The sequence below is a fragment of the Aulonocara sp. 'chitande type north' Nkhata Bay genome, linkage group LG14, assembly GCF_057382095.1.
Source record: "Aulonocara sp. 'chitande type north' Nkhata Bay isolate Kocher_YH1m ecotype deep benthic linkage group LG14, A_spYH_male_GT1.1, whole genome shotgun sequence".
Taxonomy (NCBI): domain Eukaryota; kingdom Metazoa; phylum Chordata; class Actinopteri; order Cichliformes; family Cichlidae; genus Aulonocara; species Aulonocara sp. 'chitande type north' Nkhata Bay.
In genome coordinates this window covers 23,635,007-23,662,558 of record NC_141357.1, presented here as the reverse complement: position 1 = coordinate 23,662,558, position 27,552 = coordinate 23,635,007, and the positions used below count along the sequence as shown (strand labels likewise).

Below are 27,552 nucleotides of genomic sequence, written 5' to 3'. Positions count from 1 at the left end.
TTGCTTTAGTTCACCTTTGAGGTTTAATAATCTCCTACCTAATGCTTTCATGTCGCCTAGTTCTTATTATTTGTGATCTTTTTCTACTGGGAGAGTAACACAAGGGGTGGAGCCCAGGGCTTTAAACTTATCAGTTTGTTGGGAGCATTACTGATGCAGCGGCTTCATGTTCACTGCAGATATCATGGATAGTTAGGTACTCTGGTATCCGTCACAGTCCATGTACTGAAGATTTCACTTGGCGGTAAATTCCTTGTTGTTATGGTGCTGCCCACATTCCTCTCAGAGTTCTCCAGGAACATCCACACAGAACGCATTCCCAGATGCAAACAATATTGGCTCTTCGAGGCCACCGATTGTCGGTCCTCAGCAGATTGATGAACATGTCAGCTGACTAAAAAGTGTGTTTTAATACACGTTTCCAGCCCTCTGTAGATATAGTCTTTCATTAGACTTGTGGAGATAGAGTAGCCTCCATCACAGTTTCATGAGTTGTGGATCTTCCCTTGGACCTCCACAGGCTCTTGGCCTAGTGTCTTTCAGTAGTGATCTGTGTTTCTCCCCTTCAGCTGGTGAGCTCCTTCATGTGTAAGGAGTTATTTCTCTTTTTTTTTTCATAGCAGGAGAGTTGTTGTTTTGAGTATGTGCATACATCAGTTAGTGAGTAAGTGTTTTCATTTGCTCCACTTTTTTATATACTGTAAAATATAAAGCCCCTTGAGGCAACTGTTGTTGTGATTTGGCTTTGATTACCTTTGAGCTCGACCTCATCTTACTCCCGTTCTTTGAATTCTCCTATTGAGCTTCTTTCCGTCTCACTCACAGCTTTCTTTGTCCCACCTGTCTAATCACCTCCACACTCTTCAGCTCCTTTACCCGACTTCCTACATCTCAGACTTTCTCATGTTTACTTCTCCTCCTCCAAGCCATAATCACTTTTCTATTATTTTTTAAATACAAAGGCCCAACTTTTGATTTTTTCCTTATTGCATTTTAGATCAGTGTGTTTTCTTTCTAATTACCAGCTTTTGCTGGAACAAAGGCTATGTCATCACCTCCAGACCCTGCTCTCATGCATCAACCCCCTGCACAATGCACACTGCTTATACAGGGAGCGTTGTGTTTCTTACTGGCAGCACAGATTTATCTATATTTGCTTTTTTTATTTTTCTTGTAAGATTAAAACAAGATCATAGGGGTTTTATTATCATACTTCTATTTATGATTATAAGATGTTTTTCTCCTCAACTTTCCTGTAAAGTGACAAGATGCAGCTGTGGGATCAACCCTGTCCATACTCAAAACCCTGATTCCTGAAATAATTGCCCCCAGATTGCCACAATACCTATTAAACTTGACAAATCAAAAGCAATAGTAATTTTGCATATGTAAGAGTTACCATATTGCATTTGCTAAAGACAGCATTTTGCAAGTTATTCCTTAAACTTATAAAGTGCAATTTATTTATTGATTTACTTTCTTGGTCAGTAAAAATCACTCTGATGTTTTGGGTCTCTTAAAACATAAATACTTCCTGATTCGAGTCTGACACTCGAGGCATTAAAGGGTTAAGGCCCTCTTATGTCACGTGCCTCTGAAGTGAATGTTATTTCTCTTATAGCTATAGAAGAAGGATTACACAGAGTCTGACCAGCATCAAGGCAAGTGTTTTAGATACCAAAGATCCCTTTATTAATCCTTTCCCTTCATACAATATCTAATCATGCTTTTTCTTTTTTGATCAGCATTTCTAATGATCCACAGCTGCAGGTTAACCAGCCATGCATCCTACAACTTTTGTTTCTGTTATTTCTTTTCCCAGACAGATATTCTTTTTCTTTAGATTTAAACTTCTTATTTTTCCTCTTAAGTGCTCAGGTGTAATCACTTTGCATTCATTCCCACTCTTCCTGTTACTTTACTATTACACTTAATGGCATTATTTATTACATCCTTCTAATTACTGTTTTATTATTTATTAACATTACACTCTAATCAGTTATTATTATATTTAAGCTTTTTGTTTACTCACTGAATTATATTATTCTCAATTCTTTCCACTACTTCTCTACTGTTATGTCTTATGCCTTTCTCTCATTCACTTCTGTCCTACTTCCCCAGTACTTTGTTATATTTATTTTAATTTACCTGACAACCAGTTTACTGACCGTATCATTTTCTGCCGAGGTGTTTCTTATAATATTTTATTCTTAAATTTAGAGCTTCTTTTTTCCTGTTCCTCACTCTAATGGGCACTATTCTTTTTTTACCTTTTTTTTGTTGTTGTTGTTTTTTCATTTTTTGGTTCATAGTACTGTTCAATTCAATTCAAATTTTTTTTTATATAGTGCCAAATCACAACAAAGTCGCCTCAAGGCGCTTTATATTGTACAGTAGATACTAGGAAAAACCTGGTTCCTGTAGAACAAGCACTTTGGCGACAGTGGGAAGGAAAAACTCCCTTTTAACAGGAAAAAATCTCCGGCAGAACCTGGCTCAGGGAGGGGCGGCCATCTGCTGCGACCGGTTGGGGTTAGAGAAGGAAAACAGGATAAAGACACGCTGTGGAAGAGAGACAGAGATTAATAACATATGATTCAATGCAGAGAGGTCTATTAACACATAGTGAGTGAGAAAGGTGACTGGAAAGGAAAAACTCAATGTGTCATGGGAACCCCCGGCAGCCTACGTCTATTGCAGCATAACTAAGGGAGGATCCAGGATCATCCGGTCCAGCCCTAACTATATGCTTTAGCAGAAGGAACGTTTTAAGCCTAATCTTGAAAATAGAGATAGTGTCTGTCTCCCAAATCCAAACTGGAAGCTGGTTCCATAGAAGAGGGGCCTGAAAACTGAAGACTCTCCCTCCCATCCTACAGGGTGGGCCATTTATATGGATACACCGTAATAACATGGGAATGGTTGGTGATATTAAAGTCCTGTTTGTGGCACATTAGTATATGTGAGGGGGCAAACTCCTCAAGATGGGTGGTGACCATGGTGGCGATTTAGAAGTCGGCCATCTTGGATACAACTTTTGTTTTTTTTCAATAGGAAGAGGGCCATGTGACACATCAAACTTAATGTCACAAGAAAAACAATGGTGTGCTTGGTTTCAACGTTACTTTATTCTTTCATGAGTTATTTACAAGTTACTGACCACTTATAAAATGTGTTCAATGTGCTGCCCATTGTGTTGGATTGTCAATGCAACCCTCTTCTCCCACTCTTCACACACTGATAGCAACACCGCAGGAGAAATGCCAGCACAGGCATCCAGTATCCGTAGTTTCAGGTGCTGCACATCTCGTATCTTCACACCATAGACAATTGCCTTCAGATGACCCCAAAGATAAAAGTCTAAGATGGTCAGATCAGGAGACCTTGGGGGCCATTCAACTAGCCCACGACGACCAATCCACTTTCCAGGAACCTGTTCATCTAGGAATGCTCGGGCCTGGCACCCATAATGTGGTGGTGCACCATCTTACTGGAAAAACTCAGGGAACGTGCCAGCTTCAGTGCATAAAGAGCAAAACACATCATCATGTAGCAATTTCAAATATCCAGTGGCCTTGAGGTTTCCATTGACAGTGCCTAATATTGACAGTACCTAATATTTGGAAACTTGTTGTCACTGTTCCAGCTGCCAAGGGCAGTTCCCCTAACATACTGAATGATTTTAGACCTGTGGCTCTGACTTCTTTGAGAAGTCCTTTGAGAAGCTAATTAAAAAGGCGATTTTAATGCATGTTGAACATCATCTTGACCCCTTCCAGTTTGCCTATAGGGCAGGAATAGGTGTGGAGGATGCTGTATAAGCATCTTGAGGGCCCTAACACTTATTATTATTTCTTGACTGTTCATCTGCAATACAATATAGCCCTCCTTACTTCCTCGTAGGCGTTATAATCACTTTAAGAATGATCCTAGTCTGATCAGATGGGTGCTAGACTTTTTGACTAGTAGGTCATATGTGTGAAGGTGAACGGTGTACTTTCTGAAATGCTCTCCTTTTCTACTTGATCTCCTCAGGGTTGCTGCCTCTCACCCCTTCTGTTCATTCTGTATACGAATGAGTGTCGCAGTAATTTCAATGATACATCCTGAAGTTTGCTGGTGACACAGTGATCGTTAGTCTTCTTCTGGGTGACGGGACAGGCTATGGGCAGGGTGTATAAGATTTTGTGGTTTGATGTGATGAGTCCTTCCTTTCATTCAATGTGCCAAAAACAAAAGACATATAAAGAATTGATTTCAGGAATTCTTCATATAGCTCATCACCTAACTATCACAACACATTCTCAACCCAACTAATCACATACCGACGCTATGTGACAAATTGTTAGCATTTTACGTGCTTGGAGGCATGAGAGCTGTTTGGAAGTAATCCATAGATGTAAATGTGTTTTTAGGCCCTGAACATGAATCACTATGGCTGTATCCCAATTCAGGGTCTGCAGCCTTAAAGTACGCAGCCTCAATGATCCTCAAGGGCCGCGTACTTAAAGACCGCTAAGGCCAGAAGTGCGAAACTTGTGAAATGGGACGGTCTAGCCTCCGTTGCGCTGCCCAGGTTGCCTAGCAACCATGATACTAACAGCTGGAAACGTTTCATACAGCTTTGTTTGACAGAAATGAAGGAGAAAATCTTTTGTTCATTTGTTTGTTTGTTTCTACATGAGCTTTGATCATTCTCTGTAAGATTAAGCTCAGCTATTGAACGGTGTATATTTTAAAGTAAAGGCTTTAAAACCAAGTTAGTCCAAACGTCACTAATGTTACATAACTTTGCCGACATGTGGCCAACAGTAATGTTTTAATGTTCTTCGTTATTAAACATTTGCACATAAATAAGTGACATAATATTCAGTACTTAAAGTTTACTCTTCGGGCGCCCCTCATCCGCCGTTTTTTTCGGCAAAATTATCCACACCCACCTCCGCACTATGCATTCTGGGATATGTTGGGCCACGAAGTCTACACCGCCACGTCCTTAAAATTCAGGGAAATGAAGGACGCATTTGAGGGCCGCATTTCGAGCAGCCTTCGAATTGGGACAGCCTTCGACACAGGCAGAAACATGAGGGAATGAGGAACAGGTGGAACTAATTAGGCAAGACAAGACAAGGAAGTAAAACAAAATACACTAACATGAGACAAGACCTTCAAAGTAAAACAGGAAACCCACAGACTGAACTTACCAACACAAACTCAGGGACACAAAACAGGGCACAGAGAGAGCACACAGACAGGGATAACTAGGCCTTAAACAAAGGAGGCACAGGAAGAAAACCTAAGAACTGGAAACCCTGAGAATGAAAATTACTGATTAATAAAGATAACCAAGAAGAATTTAAACATCAAATCAGAGCAAAACTCAAAACACTGGGTCACAGACCAGCACCATGACAATGTAGTCATAGCTTTCTGTGTCTTCATAGTTTATCATAGTATTAGTTTCCCGGTTTAGTTAGAGTTTAGTGTTTGACACTGTGCTTCTGCCTTGTTTGAACTCAATGTTCTCAGCCATAATAACCATGGTCAGCCACTGCGGATCGTGACATACTCTTGAAGATACCTCACAGACCACAACCAGTCGGATGCCTTTTCCATTTCCAAGCAAATGATAACACATCCTCAGGCATCCTTGAGGGGAAAGAGCATGGTCAGCCGTTCAGAAAATATGCTTAAATGACAGTGTGGGAAGTTGTTTCCCACTGCCAAGATGAAATAATTCACTTCCTTCGTATTCTTGGTCCACTGATAGTGAGTTCATTTAAATTTTTTAAAATGATCAGTTCTGCTGCTCTGCATTTGTATTTTGTCAATTAAAAGTTTTCGGGAATAATTTGAGATAGGGATACTGAGTAGAATAAACAAATAAAACAAACTTCATTGAACAAATAGAAAATACAGGGAAGCCCAAAAATCCAAGCAAACAGAGCTTAAATACACCAAGTGTACATGGATATTCATTAAAGAATTTTAAAAGTTGTTTATTTATTATTGTTTTAATAGTTTCAAGAAATGCTGAAAGACAACTACATAACCACAAAAAGCTCTTTTAAAGTCCCACTTAAGATGAGCCCAGCTGAAAACATTAAAAGATAAATTGCATTCAACTTTGATCCTGGAATTAAGGGGATTATAAGTAGCCTTTTCAACACAAATAAATATTACAACATTTTGCTGATGGTGGAAAAATAATCATCTGGTGTGCACAACAATGTACTGTTTGGATAAGTGCAGTGTGTGGGACCTATATCCTCCCTCAAGTGGCTTGGCCATGAATGCAAAGGTGAGACATCTAATGTCTCAGTACAGTAAAAAAGATGACCAAATAAAGTTTAACACTGCTTATTTCGTTCAGTGAGAGATCGCGCCATATTGCTTAGTCTTTTATTTTTCCCCTCATTGATGCTAAAGAAACTTGCAAAAATATGCTTAGGATTTTTCTCAATTCAGTAACACTTGAGCAGTAAGTTAAAGACATTGCACCAGCTAGGACCACATCCTCATTTAGATTCAACAAGGTTTCTACTAGAAAATAGTGGAGAGCATGAGCATGAATTTAGGCTGCATTCTGGAGAAGGCCTCAAATTGGAGTGGCAGTGGCTCCAGAAATTCAGATAAATTATCTCCAATCTAAAGTGTGGAAAGTTGTGTTTGAGTATTGAAAACTACTGCAGGGCTCGAATAGACCTTTCCTTTTAACCAGCCTAAAGTATTGATCACTATGTAAATGTAATGTTTTAAGAAGAACGGTTTATCACATTCAGAACTCAAATATTGGATGAAAAGATGATCACAGGGGAGAACTACATGCCAGAGTCCCACAAGGATTATCAAGATTCAGATGCAAGCATAACCTTTGGGTGTAGTCAGTTAGAAAGTGGACAGTCTTAAAACCACTAGTACCTGATCTTGGATCATCTTATTGGTTGGACACAAGCCCCATTGTGCCAAGCAAAACCAGTCAACAAATTCCATAACAGGCTCATCAAAATTGAAATTGAGCTTCACAAATAAAGAAAGAAAATTGAGAAATTACAGAAATAGTGTTTAAGTTTTGGATAGGATGGGACCAATTGAAAGTAAAGAAAAAAAACCAGAAGACTAAAAGCAGTAAACAGTTTGTTCACTGTATACACTGTCAAGGGATGTACCTAGCATGGGGCTTTTACACATGCCCTTGCAACCCAAAAACTATTTGCATAGAGAACATGGAAAAATCAAAGTACTTTCATTATCAGCATATGTCAAGCGGCGTGTAGAAGCTTATCAGTTTCAAGATTTGGTTGCCTTATTGATATGAAAGACTTATATTAATTTATGTTAGCTAAGTAGTCGCATACTTGATAACTCAGAGGAAAATAACAACACTAAAACTAAAAATGTAAGGGGATAACGTCTCTGCTGCCCCTGGCTGCAACAATGAGTTTTATGTTAAGAAACTGAGGATATACTTCACTTTCACTGTCTGTCTCTTTAGTAGCAAGTGGCTGTTCACCGATTGGCTAACTGCATTCAAAATCCAGCTGTTAGCCATAGTGTTCAGGTTTGTATAGCACCTTAGGGAGGAGAACCAGTTTGAGTCACCAGACAGATAAGCTGGTTTCCAGCTTTTCCTCACCAGGCCAGGGTGAGGTGAAAATGTGCCATCAGCAGGCAAAGCAGATGTTGGCAAGATGCGATCAGCGCTATTTTATGTAATAAAATGTTCTCTCATTTCCCAAACACAACTAAAACGTTTACAGCATCACAGGTTACTACAAGCAGATCACATCCCTATCTCTTTAAGCAGGTCTGACATGCCTGAGGGCAGAGATGCGGTCGTTGCCATGGTGATGTGTGAAGTGGTGTCGCCAAATAAGGAGATGCCCAGAAAGCATCAGAAGAAGAAATGCAAGTATTGGATTCCAGTCAAATAAGGAGTGGCTTTTCTCCAACTTTTGACCAATCACCTTAGTATCCTGTTTATTATCACATATAATAAAAAGCGTTTACTGGCTGGGTGCAGCAGCCTTTTTGTCTTAGGCAGAGAGGAGGTCCATGGTGCCATGTAAAACTCATCTGAAATTCGAACTATTTTGATAATAAATTGGGAAAACTTATAATTTGAGCATATTTGTCTTGTCTCTCTTAAAAAACCCTACACTCTTCTTCCTGCAGACTTCCTGATGGTATTCCTGAGTGTGCTTCAGTAAGAAACTTAGTTCCGTTTGTGGTGTGATGTGCATGGAGTGGGCTGTTATGTTGTCTGAATGTGCTTGTGAAGGGAAAGATTATTTTATTGATTAAAATAGTGCTGATCGCATCAGCTAATTGCACTGCTGGGTACACAGGAGGAAAAATGTTTCTGTCAGTCTTTTGAGCTACCTGTCACCTGGCTCAAACAGGCTCTCCTCCAAACAGTCCTCATTTATAATGGGCTTTACAAACTGGAACATCATATGATCACATCATATGATTGCTTGGTTTTTCTCTGTATGTATTATTGTAAGGTCCACCTTACAATATACAGCACCTTGAGGTAACTGTTGTTGTGATTAGGTGCTGTATAAACAAAATTGAATTGAACTGAATTGAATGGTCCTCTTGTCCAAGGAACCCGTCACTTAAATGGCTGTCAATGTGGTGCAACCAAGTCCAACACAAACGGCAGTTACTCCTGTGCAGGACTTAAAATCAACTTTTCATCACAGCTGTAGTAGCAGCAAAATGAATACCTTCAATATCTGTGGTACAAAGATTCCCATGCAGACACAAAGTACACACATAAGGTGCAGACAGAAGAAAAACAGAATTCAGTTATTTCCAAATGTTATAAGCTCATATTTTCTTCACAATACAACATAGAAAATATTTTAAAACAAAAAAAAAAAGATCATTTTGATTTCTTTTGGGAGAGAAATGTTGAAACATTCTTGTATGAAGACAGAAAAGGATCCAGGAGAACCGGACCATCTGCAACTCCTAAGGGTGCACATAACCACACATCTTGGTGACATCTGCCCAGAGGGTAGAGTCCCAGAGGACCAAGCAGCCAACCTCGCTAGAGGCCAGCCATGGAATGTCCTTGACTGAATTTAATGTAGGGCTTTGTATGGAGGGCTTGTTTTTTTCTACTGTGCTGCCACATGTCATGTTGGCTGATATATACTTTTATGGACAATGCTGGGCATCCTCTGCACACGGCCATAAACAACCAGAGGAGTCTGTTCAGTGACAGGTTGCTTCTCCCAAAGACAAGAACTAACAGACTTAAAAACTCCTTTGTCCCACACACCATCAAACTGTTTAACTCCTCTCTGGAGGAGAGAGGGAGGAGAAACAGGAGGACAAAGGAGGGGGGAACAACTAAGCTGTAGTGCCTTTTCACTGTGCAATACTTTTTGTTAATAACCAACGGTGCAATAGACTTCAATACTTGAAATGTGCAATTCCCTTGTATTCTTATTCCTATTTATTCTATTTATCCCTTTTGTATACGCTTTATTTATATATGTCTCTGTATTTTTATATGTGTATATATGGTATTCTGCTCACATTCTGTAACTTCTATCGGTGCTGTGCTATTTGGAAACCGAATTTCCCAGAGGAACCCACCCGAGGGATTAATAAAGTTCTATCTTATCTTATCTTCTTATCTCTTTTTTAAAAATGCACATATTAATGTGATGATGTTATTATTTTCGGTTGGTACCCAATCATCTTTAGTAACACGAGAACTCTTCAGGATATGGAATAAAGAGTGTTGTGTGTTCTTCAAAGCCAAAAAGCCCAGAGTAATTCATAATTACTAATTGCTAATATTACCATATATATAGCTGCTTTGGGAGGAAAATACATGGGTAAAACCAGAGTGGGGTTGGTTTTTTTTGGTAGGTTGATGGTTGCTCATGTCTGCCTGCTCAAGGGCCAGTGTCCTTGGAATCTGTGTGGCTTTTCTATCCTGTTGCTCTATGCACTATGCAGTCTTAATGCATGCTTCACTTCTGTACATGCTCTGTGACTCTTCTCCCTCTGACTGCCCTCACCTCCCATCTTTTATGTGTGAGTGTGTGAGCAATTGTGGAGAGTTGCTTTGATCAAGGTGTGGGAAGGAAGTAAAAAAAACCCAATAACTTCAAAATAAAAGCATGCAAACTATATACAAAGATCCATAAAACCAAACCAATGAAAGACAGCATAAAGCATTAAAACAAGTTATACCCTGGCTGTAACACATAAAGTAGCGCATTGTTTGTAGAGCAACTGAATAACTTTACCCTCCCATTTAGCATTTTTGTGATTGCTGCCTCATGCAAATGTATCTAACTTACTACCACTTGGTAAATCTGGCTGTGAGAGCCGTACCTGCAGCTTGAATTCTCCGTGGTTCTGAATGTGTTTGCTGGTCAATGTGACAGATCATAACACGCCAAAACGACCCGCAAGCCACCGGGAAATTTCGGCGTACCCCCCATGCCCAGTTTATCTCTGCAGACATCATTTCTGCTTATCCAGCTCGGATAATCATCGAAAAATCGTTGTAACTCTTTAAAATTTATTTTACGCTATTGATAATGATATTGGGCGTTTTGAAGCCTCGTTCTTCATTGTGTCTTCACAGGTTGGATGGATGGATGGATGGATAGATAGATAGATAGATAGATAGATAGATAGATAGATAGATAGATAGATAGATAGATAGATAGATAGATAGATAGATAGATAGATAGACTGCGTTTCTTGCACTTTTTATGTGTACTTCCACTTGTTTGCAATTTGCTATAGAGGTTTTTGAGGCTCTTTAACTAAGCACCCACGAAATAAGATATGGTAGTTTGATTTCTAAATGGTGTTAACGATGACGATATCTTCACCAGAAAACCACTTCAAAGTCCCATAAGTACTAGAAAATTTGCTTCACTAAAATTTTTAACAAACTAATTTTCAATTGTGCCCTGAGGACGAGCAAAACGAGAAAAGCACAAATCTGTCGACAAAGATATTAACTGAAACTGGACAATGTGGAATGGAGATTCTGTTTCTTTTAACGATGTGTTTATGCTGTTCGTTTGTTTTTAAGCCATTTAATATATTCTCTTAGGAGAGGCAGAGCGGTCGGAGGACTGCAGGTGGGAACAAGCTCTTGTCGGCAAAATATGGACCATATTTGTATGGCATGTTAACTATAAGAGATGTCCTTCACAAACACTTTCCAAAAAATGTCAAGCTAACTCCCACGGGTGTCTTAAGGGCAACATCAAGAATAATATATAAATAAATAACATATATCGGGGTGGCTGTAGCTCAGGTGGCAGAGCAGGTCAGCCACTAATCAGAGTCGGTGAAAAACATCGTCAACTATTTCAGGTAAGGGAAAAGTCAGTGCTGGAACCAGTTTTGAAATCTGGTGATCCAGTTTTAAATTCTTTTTAAGTTTCACCTGAGCAAAAATATTAAAGTCACGATGGCGTGTCTATCGTACACCTCTTGCTGACGAAGCGCTTGTTGGGTCTAAACGTGTTGGGCAAGCACGCTGATTGTGTCTTTATACATGTCATATTTTTAGACTATATCACGTGGGGGTGTGGCTTTAAAACAGCTTAAATTCTTCAGTTTTTTCCCTGCTTGAATTTCATTCTCATATTCAGGCATTCAGATTCTACTAAAAGGCTTCCAAATGTTTCCTCTTTGGGGTCTAGGATTTGGTAGGTTGAAATCGTTTACAAAATGACTTTAGGATTATTTGAGATAAATTCTTAATTTATTTGATTCTCTACTTACACATATATATATATACTTTTAATAATGCTTATATGTCCATTTCAGCCTGGCTGATTTTTGGCTTAACCACTAATTCTGGTGAGTTTTTCTTTCTTTTTCTCTTGTTTTTCGTGTGTGTGTGTGTGTGTGTGTGTGTGTGTGTGTGTGTGTGTGTGTGTGTGTGTGTGTGTGTGTGTGTGCGTGCGTGTGTGTGTGTGTGTGTGTGTGTGTGTGTGTGTGTGTGTGTGAGAGAGAGAGAGAGTTTGATTGAAGGGTCACTTGATCACTATTTCCACACAGCTGATATAGATTCTTTTATTTATTTTTTTCAATTTCCGCGACTGCTTTGTTGTACGTCTGTGCATATATATGTTTGTGTTTAAGAGGCAGACGGTGGATGGAGTTATATAAGTACTGTATACGAGTTATAGGTTCTAAGGCTGCATGTATTTATACATAATGCGCCATGTCAATTTGGCATCATTGTTTTTAAGAGCAGATAAGTGGTTTTAAGTCTCATGTGCGTGATGACGCAATAAGCACTGTCACGTGCATGATACTTTTATCTACTAATTTATTGAAGAACAACTCCAAGTTCGTGGAAACTGTGCCTTTGGTATTATTTTCTTCTCTTGCCTGAAACCCTCCTCCTAATGTCTCTGGTGTGCATTTTGCCCTGACGTAGAATTTTACAGTGATGATGCTTTGGGAAAGAAAAAGGGCAATCCTTTTGTTAGGGTGACATGTGGGTGGAGGCGCTTGGCTAATGCTCGCATGTGAAGAAACCCCAGCTCACTCTTGTGCTGTTCATTAAAGCACAGTGAATCATCTGTAACCAATGAACTATACAATATTTAAGCAATCCCAGTGTTACTTTCAGATTAACAAAATTACTATCAATCTAGATGATTGTTGAAATATGAAATATGATTGTTGAAATGTGAACAGAGTTTACTCTAATTAAATTTCCAGTGACTCACACTTTTGATCTTGTGCTTGCTGACAGAGCCTGCAGTGGGAGCTAATGCAACCTCCAGAAGGGACTGTAATCGGTAGGTCACTCCCTCTTCACTCACTGTGTGCATGTGCAGAGGTGTTCTCCTTTTATAATGGGGAAAAAATGCCTGAGCCCCGAGGAAAAAATGAACTTCCCATTGAAAGTGTTTTGGGATTTCCTGCCTTTTTGGAAATCCACCCAGACAGTATATCAATGGAAAGCCCAGGATGTCCTCTATTTAGTACAACAGGACTTAGTAGGGTTGCTCAAATAAATCAAAAGACATTGACTAAAAACAAATGTCCATTACATAGGACATAAATTAGGCTGGTTCTCAGTAAGATATTTTTTTCTTTTTTGGAATGCTCAATTCAGTTTCACTAGCCACACACAACCTGTTTAATGTCAGACTTAAAGAAACTCAAGAACAGAGGCAAAATAAAGCAACTGAGTAGTCTATCAGTCTGGAGAGGGTTAAAAAGCAATTTCTCAGGTTTTGGGACTCCGCCAAACTATGGTGAGAGCCATTATGAACAAAAGGACAAAACAGTGGTGTACCTTCCCAGGAGTGGCTGGCCTACCAAAATGATTCCTAGAGCATATCTGGTGGTCACAACAAATAAAAGACAACATTTAAAGACCCACAGGATTCACTTGACTCGCTTAAGTTTGGTGCTCATGATCCAACAATAAAAAAGAAATTGGGTGAAAAAGTGGCATCCATGGTGGAGCTCCAAAGACAAAACCGCTGCTCCAAATAAACCTGTAGTGGCAAATTTGTCTCCCAAGATTTGAAAAAAATATTTCTTCCACTTGTTAATGTGATCTGTCCTGGTTTATTTCTGACTTGTACATACAACAAAGCTATCATATCGCAATGTCACGTGGTTGCAAACTGTTTGCTGCTACAGTGCACATTTCCAATGATACAAATAGGTCCATATATATTTGGACATTGAAACAAATTTTTTATTTTTTTGCAAATATTTTTATTGAAAAATGAAAACAACACAGTACTTGCAGTTACCGAAATACAATTGACCTTTCCTTGGCTGTGCAACCTCTCAACGTGTATTTAATTTTTTCAAGTTTAAAAAAAACATGACATCTTTAAGCCACCGGGAAATAGTAGGATACTTAACAGACTTCCGGTGCAACAATATTAGACGGCTATAATATCCTTTTGTGTAGAATCAAGTGTAAGTGAGCAATCAGGAATCCCGAATACAGCAATCAGAGGACAAGGATGAAGAGTTACCCCAAGAACAGTTGACATAATAGCAAAATACCCTGTCCAGAAACCTTCTAGCTCAGGACACAGAAAGAACATGTGGCTAAGGTGACAAGGAGAACCGTGGCATTTATCACATTTATTTTCTGGATACAATTCAGAAAGTCTAGACTTAGAGAAATGCACCCTGTGTATGACCTTAAATTGAATAAATCCAAGACGAGCACAGGAGGTGGAAGATCGTACCCTCGCTATAGCCTGTTCCCAAGACTCCTCATGTATTTGAATTCCTAGTTCTCCTTCCCATGTACACTTAAGCTTAACATTAGAGTGGTTACTAAAAGACAGGATAGTATCATAGAGTTTCGAAATGGTTCCTCTGTGATGAGGACCAAATGATAATGTAGTTTCCCACTGCTGTTCTGGAGGTAAAGAGGGGAAATTTGGGAAACACTTGGCAACAAAATTTCGAATTTGAAAATAGCGAAACAAATGGGTAAGAGATGAGAAGACAAATTGGGAAAACTATCGAAAACACCATCCACATATAAATGTTTGAACTGTTTTATACCCTTGTCACACCACACTGAGAATGTTGAGTCAAAAAGTGATGGGGGAAACAAATGGTTGTCGCTTATAGGACCCGAGGAAGATGGCATTACAAATTTAAAGTGACGTCTAAACTGAAACCAGATTTTGAGTGTGTTAAGAACCACCTGATTATCAGTATACAGAGAGGGTTTTACGGGTAAAGAGGAATAGAGCAAAGCTGGTAAAGAAGAGCCCTTACATGATGATAGCTCCAATTTACACCACGAGGAACCAGAAGATTTTAGCCAGTAGCAAAGTTTATGGATGTGAGCGGCCCAGTAGTAGGCTAGAAAATTAGGTAATGCAAGTCCTCCACTAAATCTGCATCGCTGCAGCAAAGTTTTAGAAACCCTAGGTGGCTTCCCTCCCCAAATGAAAGAACAAATAATGTTTGTAACAAAAAATATAACAAAAAATGTTTTGGCAAAAATAAGGGAATTGACTGAAATAAAAAGAAACATTTTGGTAAGACGTTCATTTTAACAACATCTTAACATGCGTGTGTACAATCGCCAGTTACTCTTAGAAATCAAAGCATCGTATGACCTGGCTCTTAAAAGCAAACTGAGACAGGAGATGATTATGGGCCTCCTCCACCACTTTTTGAGCCCTGTATCCTGGTTTATCTGTGCCAACACTCCTACACCACTTCCTGGAAGAAGCGCCCGAGGAAACGAGGAAAGCGGGCTGGTACACTCATCAAAGTCCGATCTCTTCTCCGTGCTTCTCGTGGAACTACTGGACCAGCAGAGTGCATCTTTAGATGGATCCTGCCTGTTGTCCCTGGAGCTCCCACGACACTTGATCCCCCGCTCTCAGCATTTTATTTCCCTAAGCGGCCTCGGACCGTGGATGTGGTGTGGACCACGGAAATCTTCGCACACTTAACCGAGCTGGAACATCTGATGTTAGGATCTACACACTCCAAATGGCTTTACTAAATGTAAGATCATTAGCAAACAAGACGTTTGTATTAAACGACTTCCTAAAGTCACAACAGTTGGACTTTCTGTTTCTGACAGAAACATGGCTTCAACCCGGTGAGTCTGTAGCTTTTTCGGAACTGGTCCCTCCTAATTTCTCATTCTTCAGCCTCCCTCGGTCCTCTGGTGGGGGGGGGGCTTAGCCACCGTGTTCAACATTCGATTTCATTGCCATCAAACATTACAGCACGACTCATTTTCTAGTTTTGAACTCCAGCTGTTTGAGTTACACCTGAATTCTGCTGCGCCTTTGCTGTGTGCCCTCATATATCGCCCTCCCTAGTTTAACAAGGATTTTATCAAAGAGTTTTCAGGTTTTATGGCTGGAATCGTTCTTAAATTTGACAGTTTTTTAATCCTTGGTGATTTTAACATCCATGTCTGCTGTGACTCTAAACCTTTGGTTAAGGACTTTTTAAATATTATTGACTCTTTTAACTTGACCCAGTGGGTTACTGGTCCCACGCATGAAAAAGGTCACACACTGGACTTGGTGCGCTCCCACGGGTTGGAGGTGTGCATCACGGAAATATCCGAGTTGCGCATCTCATCATCTTCCTGTGTTGTTCACTCTAATCCTGCGCTGCTCGGTGGATAAACCATACGTCCCAGCGCGCAAAAAGCGAGCGCTTAATGCACTAACAGCGCCCGCTTTTTCTGCTGCCTTTATGGACTCTGGAATAATGAACTCCAACTGTAAAAGTGTTGAGGACCTTTCGGACATTCTTCATTCTACCTGCACTGATATCTTAGACTCTATTGCTCCGCTCAGGACTGTGCGCGCTAAGCATTTATCAGAGCCGTGGTTGAATGAACATACACGCTCCCTCAGACGTGACTACAGACGCGCTGAAAGGAGATGGAAAAAGGACAGATTGCATGTTTCCCTACAGATTTTAAGGACTCGTCTTTCTGCTTACCAAGAAGCTGTAAAAACTGCAAAGACACAGTTTGTCTCAAACTTAGTGTCAGTAAACAGTCACAGGCCTCAGGTACTTTTTAATGTTCTTAATTGCTTTCTTAGTTTATGTGATAATTCTGGAGTCACTTCTTCACCAAGTATGTGCGATGATTTTTTTAGCATTTTTTAATGACAAGATCCTATAGATTAGGGCCCTTGTCTCGTTGTCTGCTGCCTCAGATCAGAGTCCTTCTCCTGTGTGCTCAGCTGTCTTAGAGCAGTTTGATCCCGTCTCCCTTAAGGACTTGACCGCGGTAGTTAGTAACCTAAGATCATCACACTCCCCCCGAGCTTGCTTAAAAGCACTTTTAATACTGTTGGGCCTTTTATCCTGAGATTAATTAATACGTCCCTTGCTACAGGCTGCATCCCATCATGTTTTAAACAAGCTGTAGTTCAGCCTCTTCTTAAAAAACAAAACCTGGACCCAACTGTTCTGTCCAACTACAGTGTTTTCATATCAGTCCATCAGAGATCAGTATTGCATGGGACTATGAAGGAACGCATAGGTCTAGCTGTAAAATGTTTTTCATATTTATACGTAATTTATGTACTTTTATGTCAGATGAATACAAATGAGTGTCAGGGATAATGTCCTGGATTTTGTCTTCTATGCTTTTCAGAAGAGACTGCAATGGAATACAGTATGACATCCAAGAGGCTGTTTGCTGTGAAAATAAGCTTCACCCTGGTGTAAGTCTATTTTGCTGTGGAAAGGAGCCTTACAATCCTGGAACAGCCACTTGTTGTAAAATACAACATGGACACAGCACCACAGGTAATCAACTTGTAAAACAACTAACAAAAGAATAATTAAAATTCAAAGTGGAAATTTGACTTTGTGATCTTGCAAGAAATTGGGCACCTTAACAAGGTGAAAATGAGAATTTAATAATGTAAGTATTAGTTAATGGTGTGATGAGCATAAAAAGGTTTAAAGCAGCAGCTTCACTTATGGGGCGATGTGGCTCAAGAGTTGGGAGTTCGCCTTGTAATCGGAAGGTTGCCGGTTGGAACCCCGGCTTCGACAGTCTCTGTCTTGGTCATTGTGTCCTTGAGCAAGACACTTCACCCGTTGCCTACTGGTGGTGGTCAGAGGGCCCGGTGGCGCCAGTGTTTGGCAGCCTCGCCTCTGTCAGTGCACCCCCGGGCAGCTGTGGCTACAATGTAGCTTGCCATCACCAGCGTGTGAATGGGTGGATGACTGGGGTCCTTAGGGACTAGTAAAGCGCTATACAAATACAGGCCATTTACCATTTATGGAACAAGATATTACTCCAATGTTGGAACTGCAGTTTGTGGAACATTTGAACTGTATTGGACTAGAAAACTTAATACTTAACCGAATAAACTGGAAACTTAAAAATTATTGCAGCTACTCTCCTTCTAACATAAATAAACCATGTGCAATGATCATGCTTTGAATTTCCTTGGGGTTACAAAGTGCCTCATGGAGATTAGAAACAGCCACATACAAAAGATTAAAACAAAACTTTAAAAAAGAGCTTTTAAAAAGACCATGCTAATAAATGATTCGTCCATGGATTCATCTGTTAGCACTTAAACTAAGTTAGGTATTTTCATTTATTCAAAGCTGCTGCAACAGTCCTTTTTTACTGCTCTGTGTACGTCACTCACACTGACATTCTGCGCAGTAAGCAGATGAAGGGCTTTTAAAAAATGTCAGTGAGTAAATTTTCTCTGAGTCATTCACTTCTCCCAAGAGTTAATGGCTCCAGTGCATGACTAAACACTGCGAAAAACACTGGTGCAAAACCACCACAGTCTTCATCAAAAACATATTTTAAACCCTCAAGAGTTGTGGTTGTGTTTGTTGTGGTTGGTTTACGTAAAAGTGAAACACCCCCTAGCTATTTTTAGATTGAGCTTTGTGACTCATGGAACTTGTGAACCTTCTAGTACTGAGTTAATGCACTTACCATGACACACTTCCAGCTGTTACACAGGGTCTAAGTGAAAAGGTGTCCAAGTGCTGTGACCTGAAGGCGTACAACCCAGTCAATGAAATATGCTGTCAATCAACCATCGTAGCAAAACCTGGACCAATGGCTGAATGCTGTGGTAAAGGTGAGCAGAACTGAACACATTGATGAAAAACATCACATTATAACCCTATACCAAGGAAAGTTAACTGTCCAGTTAAAAGAAACCTATGAAAATATACAAATTGTTTTGGAGAAGCTTAAATATAATATATAATAAATGTGGTTTTATCACAGAATTTTCTGGAAAACAGCAGAAAAATTTTCTTTTAATGTAGTGCAATTGCTTATTCAGTAGAATAATTCAGTAGTACAACATTTGTAGGAGGTAGAAATATAATGAAGCACCATGGTCTTTTCCACAGAGGCTTATGATAAGGACAAGCAGTTGTGCTGTGGTCCGAATGAGAGCAAGATGATTCTGATGAGGAATTCCAGTCACCACCAGTGCTGTGGTCACAACCAGTATGACACAGAGACTCAGTGCTGCTGTTCAAATGAGGAAAGCGTGGAGATACAATCGAAGGATTCATCCTGTTGTTTCAAGGACTTTGGTGTATCTGCAGGTCAGTTCAGGACTTAACTGCATGTAACACTGTGTGGGACCAGTCTAATGAAAGTTGATGCAGTTTGAGTCACTGTACAAATCAATCTTAAGGGGGGCAGTCTTGGGGGGGGGGGGGGGGGGGGGGATGATTGACTAGAAAGTATGCAAGCAAAGACAAATTAGTAAACCTGCCCCAACCTAACTTGCAATTCAAGAACAAACAAACAAACAGAACCGTTTCCTGAGCAATGTGTTATTTTCTGTTTTCCCTCATGCAAGTTATTATACAGTAGTTATGTTAAACCAAAAGCTCTATGGGTCATTAACACTGGAAGTCCAGTGTTAATTTTGACAGCAAATCTTGACTTTGTTTTAATCAGTCTGTTGTCTTGTCATTTACATTTAGTTATAAGTTAGACTAAAAGTAAAAGAATTTGGAAGCCTATTTTTAGTCAACTAAACATCACGAGATTGTAGTAAACTATGACTAAAATACAAAGTGTAAAAGTTCGCTGTCACGATCCTGGGTCTTATGACCCAGTGTTTTGAGTTTTAGTTCTTTTGATGTTTATAGTATGTTTATGCTTATTAGGTTTCCTATGTTCATTTGCTTATTAGTTCCCCCTTGTGTTTTCAACCCCTGTGAAGTCTCCCTTGCCCTTCGTGTGTTTCATGTCTGTGTGTCTTATGTTGTCATGTCTGCGTCTCATTATATTTCCTGTTTTATTTTGAAGGGGTCCTGTGTTCCTATATTCAATGTTTTTAGTGTTACTCTCTCCTTGTGACGTCGTTATGTTCATATGTGTCAGCTGTTTCTTCATGTGTTCCCACTTCCCTCATTATCCTCCTGTGTGTATTTAAGTCCTCCGTTTTCAGTGTGTCATTGTCAGGTCGTCTGTTGTCCACGCCATGTTTCCTATGCCATGCTTCGCTTCCAAGTTTCTTCTCTAGGTTTTTCTTATTGTTTGTTTAGATTTCCCAGTTTAGGTTTGTGTTAATTTTGCTTCAGTTTGCCTTGCCCTTTGTTTGTACCTTTTTTACCAGCCATATTAAACGGCTCGCTTTTTGTTAACATTTCAAGTTCTGTTCCCTGTTCCTTGGAGTCTGCGTTTTGGGTCCTTTTGTCAACCCCTACAGTCTGCCCTCGTCAGACTGTGACATTCGCTGTGATTTTAGCAGTGTTTCACACGGTTTAAAAAGTGGCCCGGTGGGTGATGGGCTCCGCCAGGGCTGCCCTTTGTCTCCGGTTCTGTTCATAATTTTTATGGACAGGATTTCTAGGCGCAGCCAAGTGGCGGAGGGCTTTCGCTTTGGTGGCCTCAGAATCTCATCTCTGATTTTTGCTGATGATGTGGTTCTGTTGGCTTCATCGGGTGAGGGCCTCCAGCTCGCACTGGAGCGGTTCGCAGCCGAGTGTGAAGCAGCGGGAATGAGGATCAGCACCTCCAAATCTGAGGCCATGGTTCTCAGCCGGAAAAGGGTGGAGTGCCCACTCCGGGTCGGGGATGAGTTCCTGCCCCAAGTGGAGGAGTTCAAGTATCTCGGGGTCTTGTTCGCGAGTGATGGGAGAAGGGAGCCGGAGATCGACAGACGGATTGGGGCTGCAGCTGCAGTAATGCGGATGCTGCACCGGTCCGTCGTGGTGAAGAGGGAGCTGAGTGTAAAAGCGAAGCTCTCAATTTACCGGTCGATCTACGTCCCTACCCTCACCTATGGCCACGAGCTGTGGGTAGTGACCGAAAGAACGAGATCGCGGATACAAGCGGCAGAAATGAGCTTCCTCCGAAGGGTGGCTGGCCTCTCCCTTAGAGATAGGGTGAGAAGTTCGGCCATCCGGGAGGGGCTCAGAGTAGAGCAGCTGCTGCTCCACATTGAAAGGAGCCAGCTGAGGTGGTTCGGGCATCTGACAAGGATGCCCCCTGGGCGCCTCCTGGGTGAGGTGTTCCAGGCATGTCCCACCGGGAGGAGGCCCCGGGGCAGACCCAGGACACGCTGGAGAGATTATATCTCTCGGCTGGCCTGGGAACGCCTTGGTATTCCCCCGGATAAGCTGGAGGAGGTGGCTGGGGAGAGGGAGGTCTGGGCCTCTTTGCTTAGGCTGCTGCCCCCGCGACCCGGCCTCGGACAAAGCGGATGAAAATGGATGGATGGATGGACAAGGAAATGGCTAATGACATCAGACTTAAGAGGCAGATAACAGCACAACAAAAGAATTCAGGTCACCTGATCCAGCCCTAATTATATGCTTCATTTAAAAAGAAAAGTTTTTAACCAAATTTTTAGAGGGTCTGTGTTTTATTCTATTCGGACTCATTCGATTTAATTTTAAATTAGGTTTTATTTATTTAGCACTAAATCACAACAACAGTTTCCTCAAGGTGCTTAAATTGTTAGGTGAAACCCTAAAATAATTAAAAGAAAACAGAGAGAACCCTAACAGTCATATAACCCCCTATGAGCAAGTGCTTTGGCAACACTGGGAATTAAAAACTTTGCTTTAACAGGAAGAAACGTCCATAAGAGCCAGGTTCAGGGAAGGGTGGCCATCTGGCGTGACCATATGGGGTGAGGAGAGGAAGACAGGACAAAACACATTGTTACACCCCGGCCTAGGCAACCGGCGTGCAACACACGAAAAATAAAAATAAGGAAAAAAAACAAAACAAACAAACTACTACGGGTCTCCACAAAAAAAGTCCCAAAACGAAAGTATCAACAACTACTTGCATCAAAGCAAAATAAGACATTTATTTACATCAAACCACCAAACTATTTACAACCGGGGGGGAGATCGCAAACATGACAAACTGAAACACAGGGCTTAAATACATAGAGGGAGCAATCAGGGAATGGACAACAGGAGGGAAACACAGCTGGGGCAAATCAGAACTGACGAGACAAGGAAGCATAAATTGAACACACTGAGATAAGACAGACTTTCAAAGTAAAGCAGGAAACACAACCGTCACGTCTAAAACAAAACACTGACAACACCGAATCGTAACAACATGATGTGGAAAAGAGCCGTTAATAATAACGAAAGCAGAGTAGAATATAAATACATTACAGGGAATGCAGAATTATTAGGCAAGTTGTATTTTTGAGGAATAATTTTATTATTGAACAACAACCATGTTCTCAATGAACCCAAAAAACTCATTAATATCAAAGCTGAATGTTTTTGGAAGTAGTTTTCAGTTTGTTTTTAGTTTTAGCTATTTTAGGGGGATATCTGTGTGTGCAGGTGACTATTACTGTGCATAATTATTAGGCAACTTAACAAAAAACAAATATATACCCATTTCAATTATTTATTTTTACCAGTGAAACCAATATAACATCTCCACATTCACAAATATACATTTCTGACATTCAAAAACAAAACAAAAACAAATCAGCGACCAATATAGCCACCTTTCTTTGCAAGGACACTCAAAAGCCTGCCATCCATGGATTCTGTCAGTGTTTTGATCTGTTCACCATCAACATTGCGTGCAGCAGCAACCACAGCCTCCCAGACACTGTTCAGAGAGGTGTACTGTTTTCCCTCCTTGTAAATCTCACATTTGATGATGGACCACAGGTTCTCAATGGGGTTCAGATCAGGTGAACAAGGAGGCCATGTCATTAGTTTTTCTTCTTTTATACCCTTTCTTGCCAGCCACGCTGTGGAGTACTTGGACGCGTGTGATGGAGCATTGTCCTGCATGGAAATCATGTTTTTCTTGAAGGATGCAGACTTCTTCCTGTACCACTGCTTGAAGAAGGTGTCTTCCAGAAACTGGCAGTAGGACTGGGAGTTGAGCTTGACTCCATCCTCAACCCGAAAAGGCCCCACAAGCTCATCTTTGCTGATACCAGCCCAAACCAGTACTCCACCTCCACCTTGCTGGCGTCTGAGTCGGACTGGAGCTCTCTGCCCTTTACCAATCCAGCCACGGGCCCATCCATCTGGCCCATCAAGACTCACTCTCATTTCATCAGTCCATAAAACCTTAGAAAATCAGTCTTGAGATATTTCTTGGCCCAGTCTTGACGTTTCAGCTTGTGTGTCTTCTTCAGTGGTGGTCGTCTTTCAGCCTTTCTTACCTTGGCCATGTCTCTGAGTATTGCACACCTTGTGCTTTTGGGCACTCCAGTGATGTTGCAGCTCTGAAATATGGCCAAACTGGTGGCAAGTGGCATCTTGGCAGCTGCACGCTTGACTTTTCTCAGTTCATGGGCAGTTATTTTGCGCCTTGGTTTTTCCACACGCTTCTTGCGACCCTGTTGACTATTTTGAATGAAACGCTTGATTGTTCGATGATCACGCTTCAGAAGCTTTGCAATGTTGAGACTGCTGCATCCCCAAGATATCTCACTATTTTTGACTTTTCTGAGCCTGTCAAGTCCTTCTTTTGACCCATTTTGCCAAAGGAAAGGACGTTGCCTAATAATTATGCACACCTGACATAGGGTGTTGATGTCATTAGACCACACCCCTTCTCATTACAGAGATGCACATCACCTAATATGCTTAATTGGTAGTAGGCTTTCGAGCCTATACAGCTTGGAGTAAGACAACATGCATGAAGAGGATGATGTGGACAAAATACTCATTTGCCTAATAATTCTGCACTCCCTGTAGTGGAAAATGTGACTGAAGAAGAACTACTCAAGGCAAGATTCAAGGTCAACTGATCCAGCCCTAACTATATGCTTTATCAAAAATGAAGTTTTCAACCTAATCTTTGAAAGCAGGGAGGGTGTCTGTCTCCCAAATCTGTCCCCCACATATGAGGGTCCTGAAAGCTGAAGGCTCTGCCTCCTATTGTTCTTCTTCTAAAGGAAATTTATGCTGGTTACTATGAATGATGTGTGTATTTTGACCTGGTCTTTGACTCTACAGCTCCTTTATGTGGAAATACAACCTTCAACATACATAAGCATTTATGTTGTCAGTCAACTGTTGTTGCCAAATCTTCACCACAACACAGATGTTGTGATAAAGGTAAGCAGAGCTAATCAAAATACAAGTATTTCACTATAAAAAAAAGTATTTAAATGATCTGTTGTATGAGGAACATATAAAACCCGTTTCTTTAAAAAAGTTTAACATTAACTTAATTATGCATAAAGTACACTATATGCATTTCATTTTCTAGTATCTGGTTCTTTTTCCACAGAGACATATGATGTGGAAAAGCAGCTGTGTTGTGGTCCAATTAATGATAAGAAGATCCTTGAAAGGAACTCTACAGATCACCAGTGCTGTTATCATGACCAGTTCAACACAAAGACCGAGTGCTGCTGTTGGAAAAAGGAAAGTGCTGAAGTACAATTGAAGAATTCATCTTGCTGTTCAGAGGAGTCAGCTGTGCTTGAAGGTCAGAACTTGTCTAATACAATTTCATGCACATCTTAGAAATTACATTTGATATTCAACTGAATTTCAGTTGGCATTTTGTATCTTTGCAAAATTCTAGTTGGTGGAAAAAGGCTACATTTACTCCATGATATGGAGCTGTTGTTGTGATTTTGGGATGGCAGCATGGACTGCTAAATCCAATAATCAGAATCACAATACTTTATGACGGCTCGAGGAAATGATGTGGTCACAGTTGATCCAAGTCATTAACTAGTAACCAGAACAATAAAAAATCCTGAGCATTGTTCAGCAATTATTAACAGACTTCAGCCACCTCTGTCTCTTCCTGAAGAGTGCAGTGGTGTTTAGCCCAGTCTAGTTTATTGTCAATGTGTACTCTAACGTATTTATACATACTATGTCCACATGGAGTCCCTGGATTGAAACAGGGGTCACAGGTTTCATAATCCTCCTAAAGTCCACAATCAATTCATTGGTCTTTGTAATGTTGAGCTCCAGATAATTCTGCTTGCACCACATAACAAAGGAGTCCATGTGTGGTCGAGTACCTGGTACTCTACGTCAATGTATCACCTTCACTGATGCATTCAACCACCGGAGACTCATCAGAAAACTTCTAAAGGTCTCTGTGCAGTGTCTCCCATCAGTGGTGTAGAGGGTGAATAGCCCCAGTGTTGTTGATCATCTCGTCAGACACAGTTTTGAAGACACACATGAACCTTCAGCCAGGTAATCAGCAATCCAGGACACAAGAGAGGCATCTACCTGCATTGCTGTCAGCTTCTCACACAGGATGGTCAGCCTGATGGTACTGAATGCACTGAGGAAGTAAAAAAAAAACATGACCTTCACAGTCCTTGCTGGCTGATTCAGATGGGCATAGACATGGTTGAGCAGGTAGATGACGGCGTTATCAGCTCCAAGACGGGGCTGGTAAGCGAATTGAAAGAGGTTCATATATGGAGCTGATCAAGGATGAGTCTTTCCAGGTTCTTGATGTGGTCACTGCCACCAGTCTACAATGACCAGAAAAATGGTTTGGTCATCAATTCAGTTCAGTGTTCTATATAGCATCAATTCATATCAACCTTTGTTTCAAGGCATGTTATGTTTAACCCACCATCATGGCAAAATGTGACGTTGGGTCCACCATGTCCACTCGCGGTTTGCCTGTCCAATCGGTTGGGGTTATCAGGTTGCTATATTGCAAGGTAAAGAACCTATAATATTAGAAAGAACCCCAAACAATTACACATTATCCTATAAGCAAGCACTTGGCAACAGTGGTACTTTTACCAGGAAGAGCTCTGTAGCAGAGCCAGACTCATGGGAGGCACCCATCCGCCACAACTGGTTGGGGTGAGGGGATAGAGAAGAGAGAAAGCCAGAGTTTAATAATTACTAATGATTAAATGGTAGTAGTGTATTAAGGATTAAAATGGAAAATGAGAGATAAAGATGAATGGAGGGCAGTTAGTGAACCAGGGAATGCAGACTGGTAAGGAGGAAGTGAAGATAGCTATGAAGAGGATGAAGAAGGGGAGCTCAGGTAAAACAAAGGATGACAAGCAGATAGTCTGAAAAGGAACTGAAGGAAGCACACCCTAAATATACACACAAGGTAATGAGGGAAATGCACAACAGATAGGAGACACAGCTGAACCTAATTAGACGTGGTGAGACAGGGAGACTTAAGGAACTAGAAACACAGAAACTGAGAGACTAGCAATGATAAATCATGAGGAAATCAAAGATTAACAAGAACTAGAAAAATTTGCATTTCCTGCGAAAATGCAGTGTGGATGCTTAAAGCTGAAGCTGTATGCAAAAAGTAGCTGAAAAAGCTGAAAAGTTGCAGAAATTGTAAAAACTTTGCAGAAGCAAAAGAAGTTTGCTAAAATGGAATAACTTAGCAGAACTGCAATATCTTAGAGGAAACATAATACTTGGCAGAAATACAATAGCATAGCAGAATTTAGCAGAAATATTGTAACTTACCAGAAACATGATAACTTCTCAAAAATACAAGAATTTAGGAGAAATAGTATAAGATAACAGAAAGAATATATTTAGCCAAAAATACTTAAACATTACAGAAACACTATGATTTAGAAAAATAGTACAACAGAGCAGAAATATTGTGATTTACCAGAGACACTGTGATGAACTATGAATATTGTAATTTTAAATTAAGACTATGTTTTAGCACAAATATTATAATTTGGCAGAAATACTATAATTTAGCAGAAATACTATATTAAGCACAAATCCTATAAAAAGCAGAAATGGTATGATTAAGCATAAATACTACATTTAGTAGAAATACTTTGTTTTAGCACAAATCCCATAAAAAGCAGAAATACTGTACTATGATTTAGTAGAAAGACTATAATTAATCAGAAATACTAAATTTAGCAGAAATACTATATTAAGCACAAATCCTATGAAAAGCAGAAATAGTATGATTAAGCATAAATACTACATTTAGCAGAAATACTATATTAAGCACAAATCTTATAAAAAGCAGAAATACTATATTAAGCACAAATCCTATAAAAGCAGAAATAGTATATTAAGCACAAATCTTATAAAATAGCAGAAATAGTATGATTTAGCACAATAGTAATAAGTTAAACAGAAAAATTGGAAAAGCAAAATGGACAGCTGAAAAAATGCTGAACATGCTGAGGTTCCCTCAAATATACTTGTTAAATGACAAAAATCAGCAAAAAAATTTATGACTGCCACACAATTACAAATATGTACACATGAGGAAACACACATGCACAGAGAGACACACACACAAGATCCAATTCAGTCAACCAGTCTAAATATATTGAATTTGAATCTTACAATGGGATCATCCCATTAAAAGGCTTTCTCTCTCTCTCTCTCTCTCTGTCACACACACACACAAACACACACACACACACACACAAACACACACACACACACACACACACACACATGGAGAGAGAAGTAAGTTTCTAGGTCAGCCTGGGAGCTGGTGAATTTGAATCCACCAATCAGAGAGGCTGTGCACTTTTCCCCACCAAAACAGGTGCATCTGTTTACACACGCAGCAGCACAGAGAGACACAGGATTTTTGCAGTC

General features: G+C 40.3%; 1 protein-coding gene across 2 annotated transcripts in view; it reads left to right on the top strand.

Moving 5' to 3' along the window:
- Positions 1-11,619: 11,619 nt before the first annotated feature.
- LOC147314596 (uncharacterized) overlaps positions 11,620-27,552 on the top strand; it is a 51,556-nt gene continuing 35,623 nt past the window's right edge. For both annotated transcript variants that reach the window (XM_086261645.1, XM_086261644.1), the window contains exons 1-8: positions 11,620-11,702; positions 11,824-11,856; positions 12,764-12,809; positions 17,144-17,298; positions 18,477-18,608; positions 18,889-19,089; positions 23,959-24,060; positions 24,236-24,436. In XM_086261645.1, coding sequence (XP_086117771.1) covers positions 11,675-11,702; positions 11,824-11,856; positions 12,764-12,809; positions 17,144-17,298; positions 18,477-18,608; positions 18,889-19,089; positions 23,959-24,060; positions 24,236-24,436 — 898 coding nt within the window. In that variant the 5' untranslated portion in view covers positions 11,620-11,674. The remainder of the gene's footprint in view (positions 11,703-11,823; positions 11,857-12,763; positions 12,810-17,143; positions 17,299-18,476; positions 18,609-18,888; positions 19,090-23,958; positions 24,061-24,235; positions 24,437-27,552) is intronic.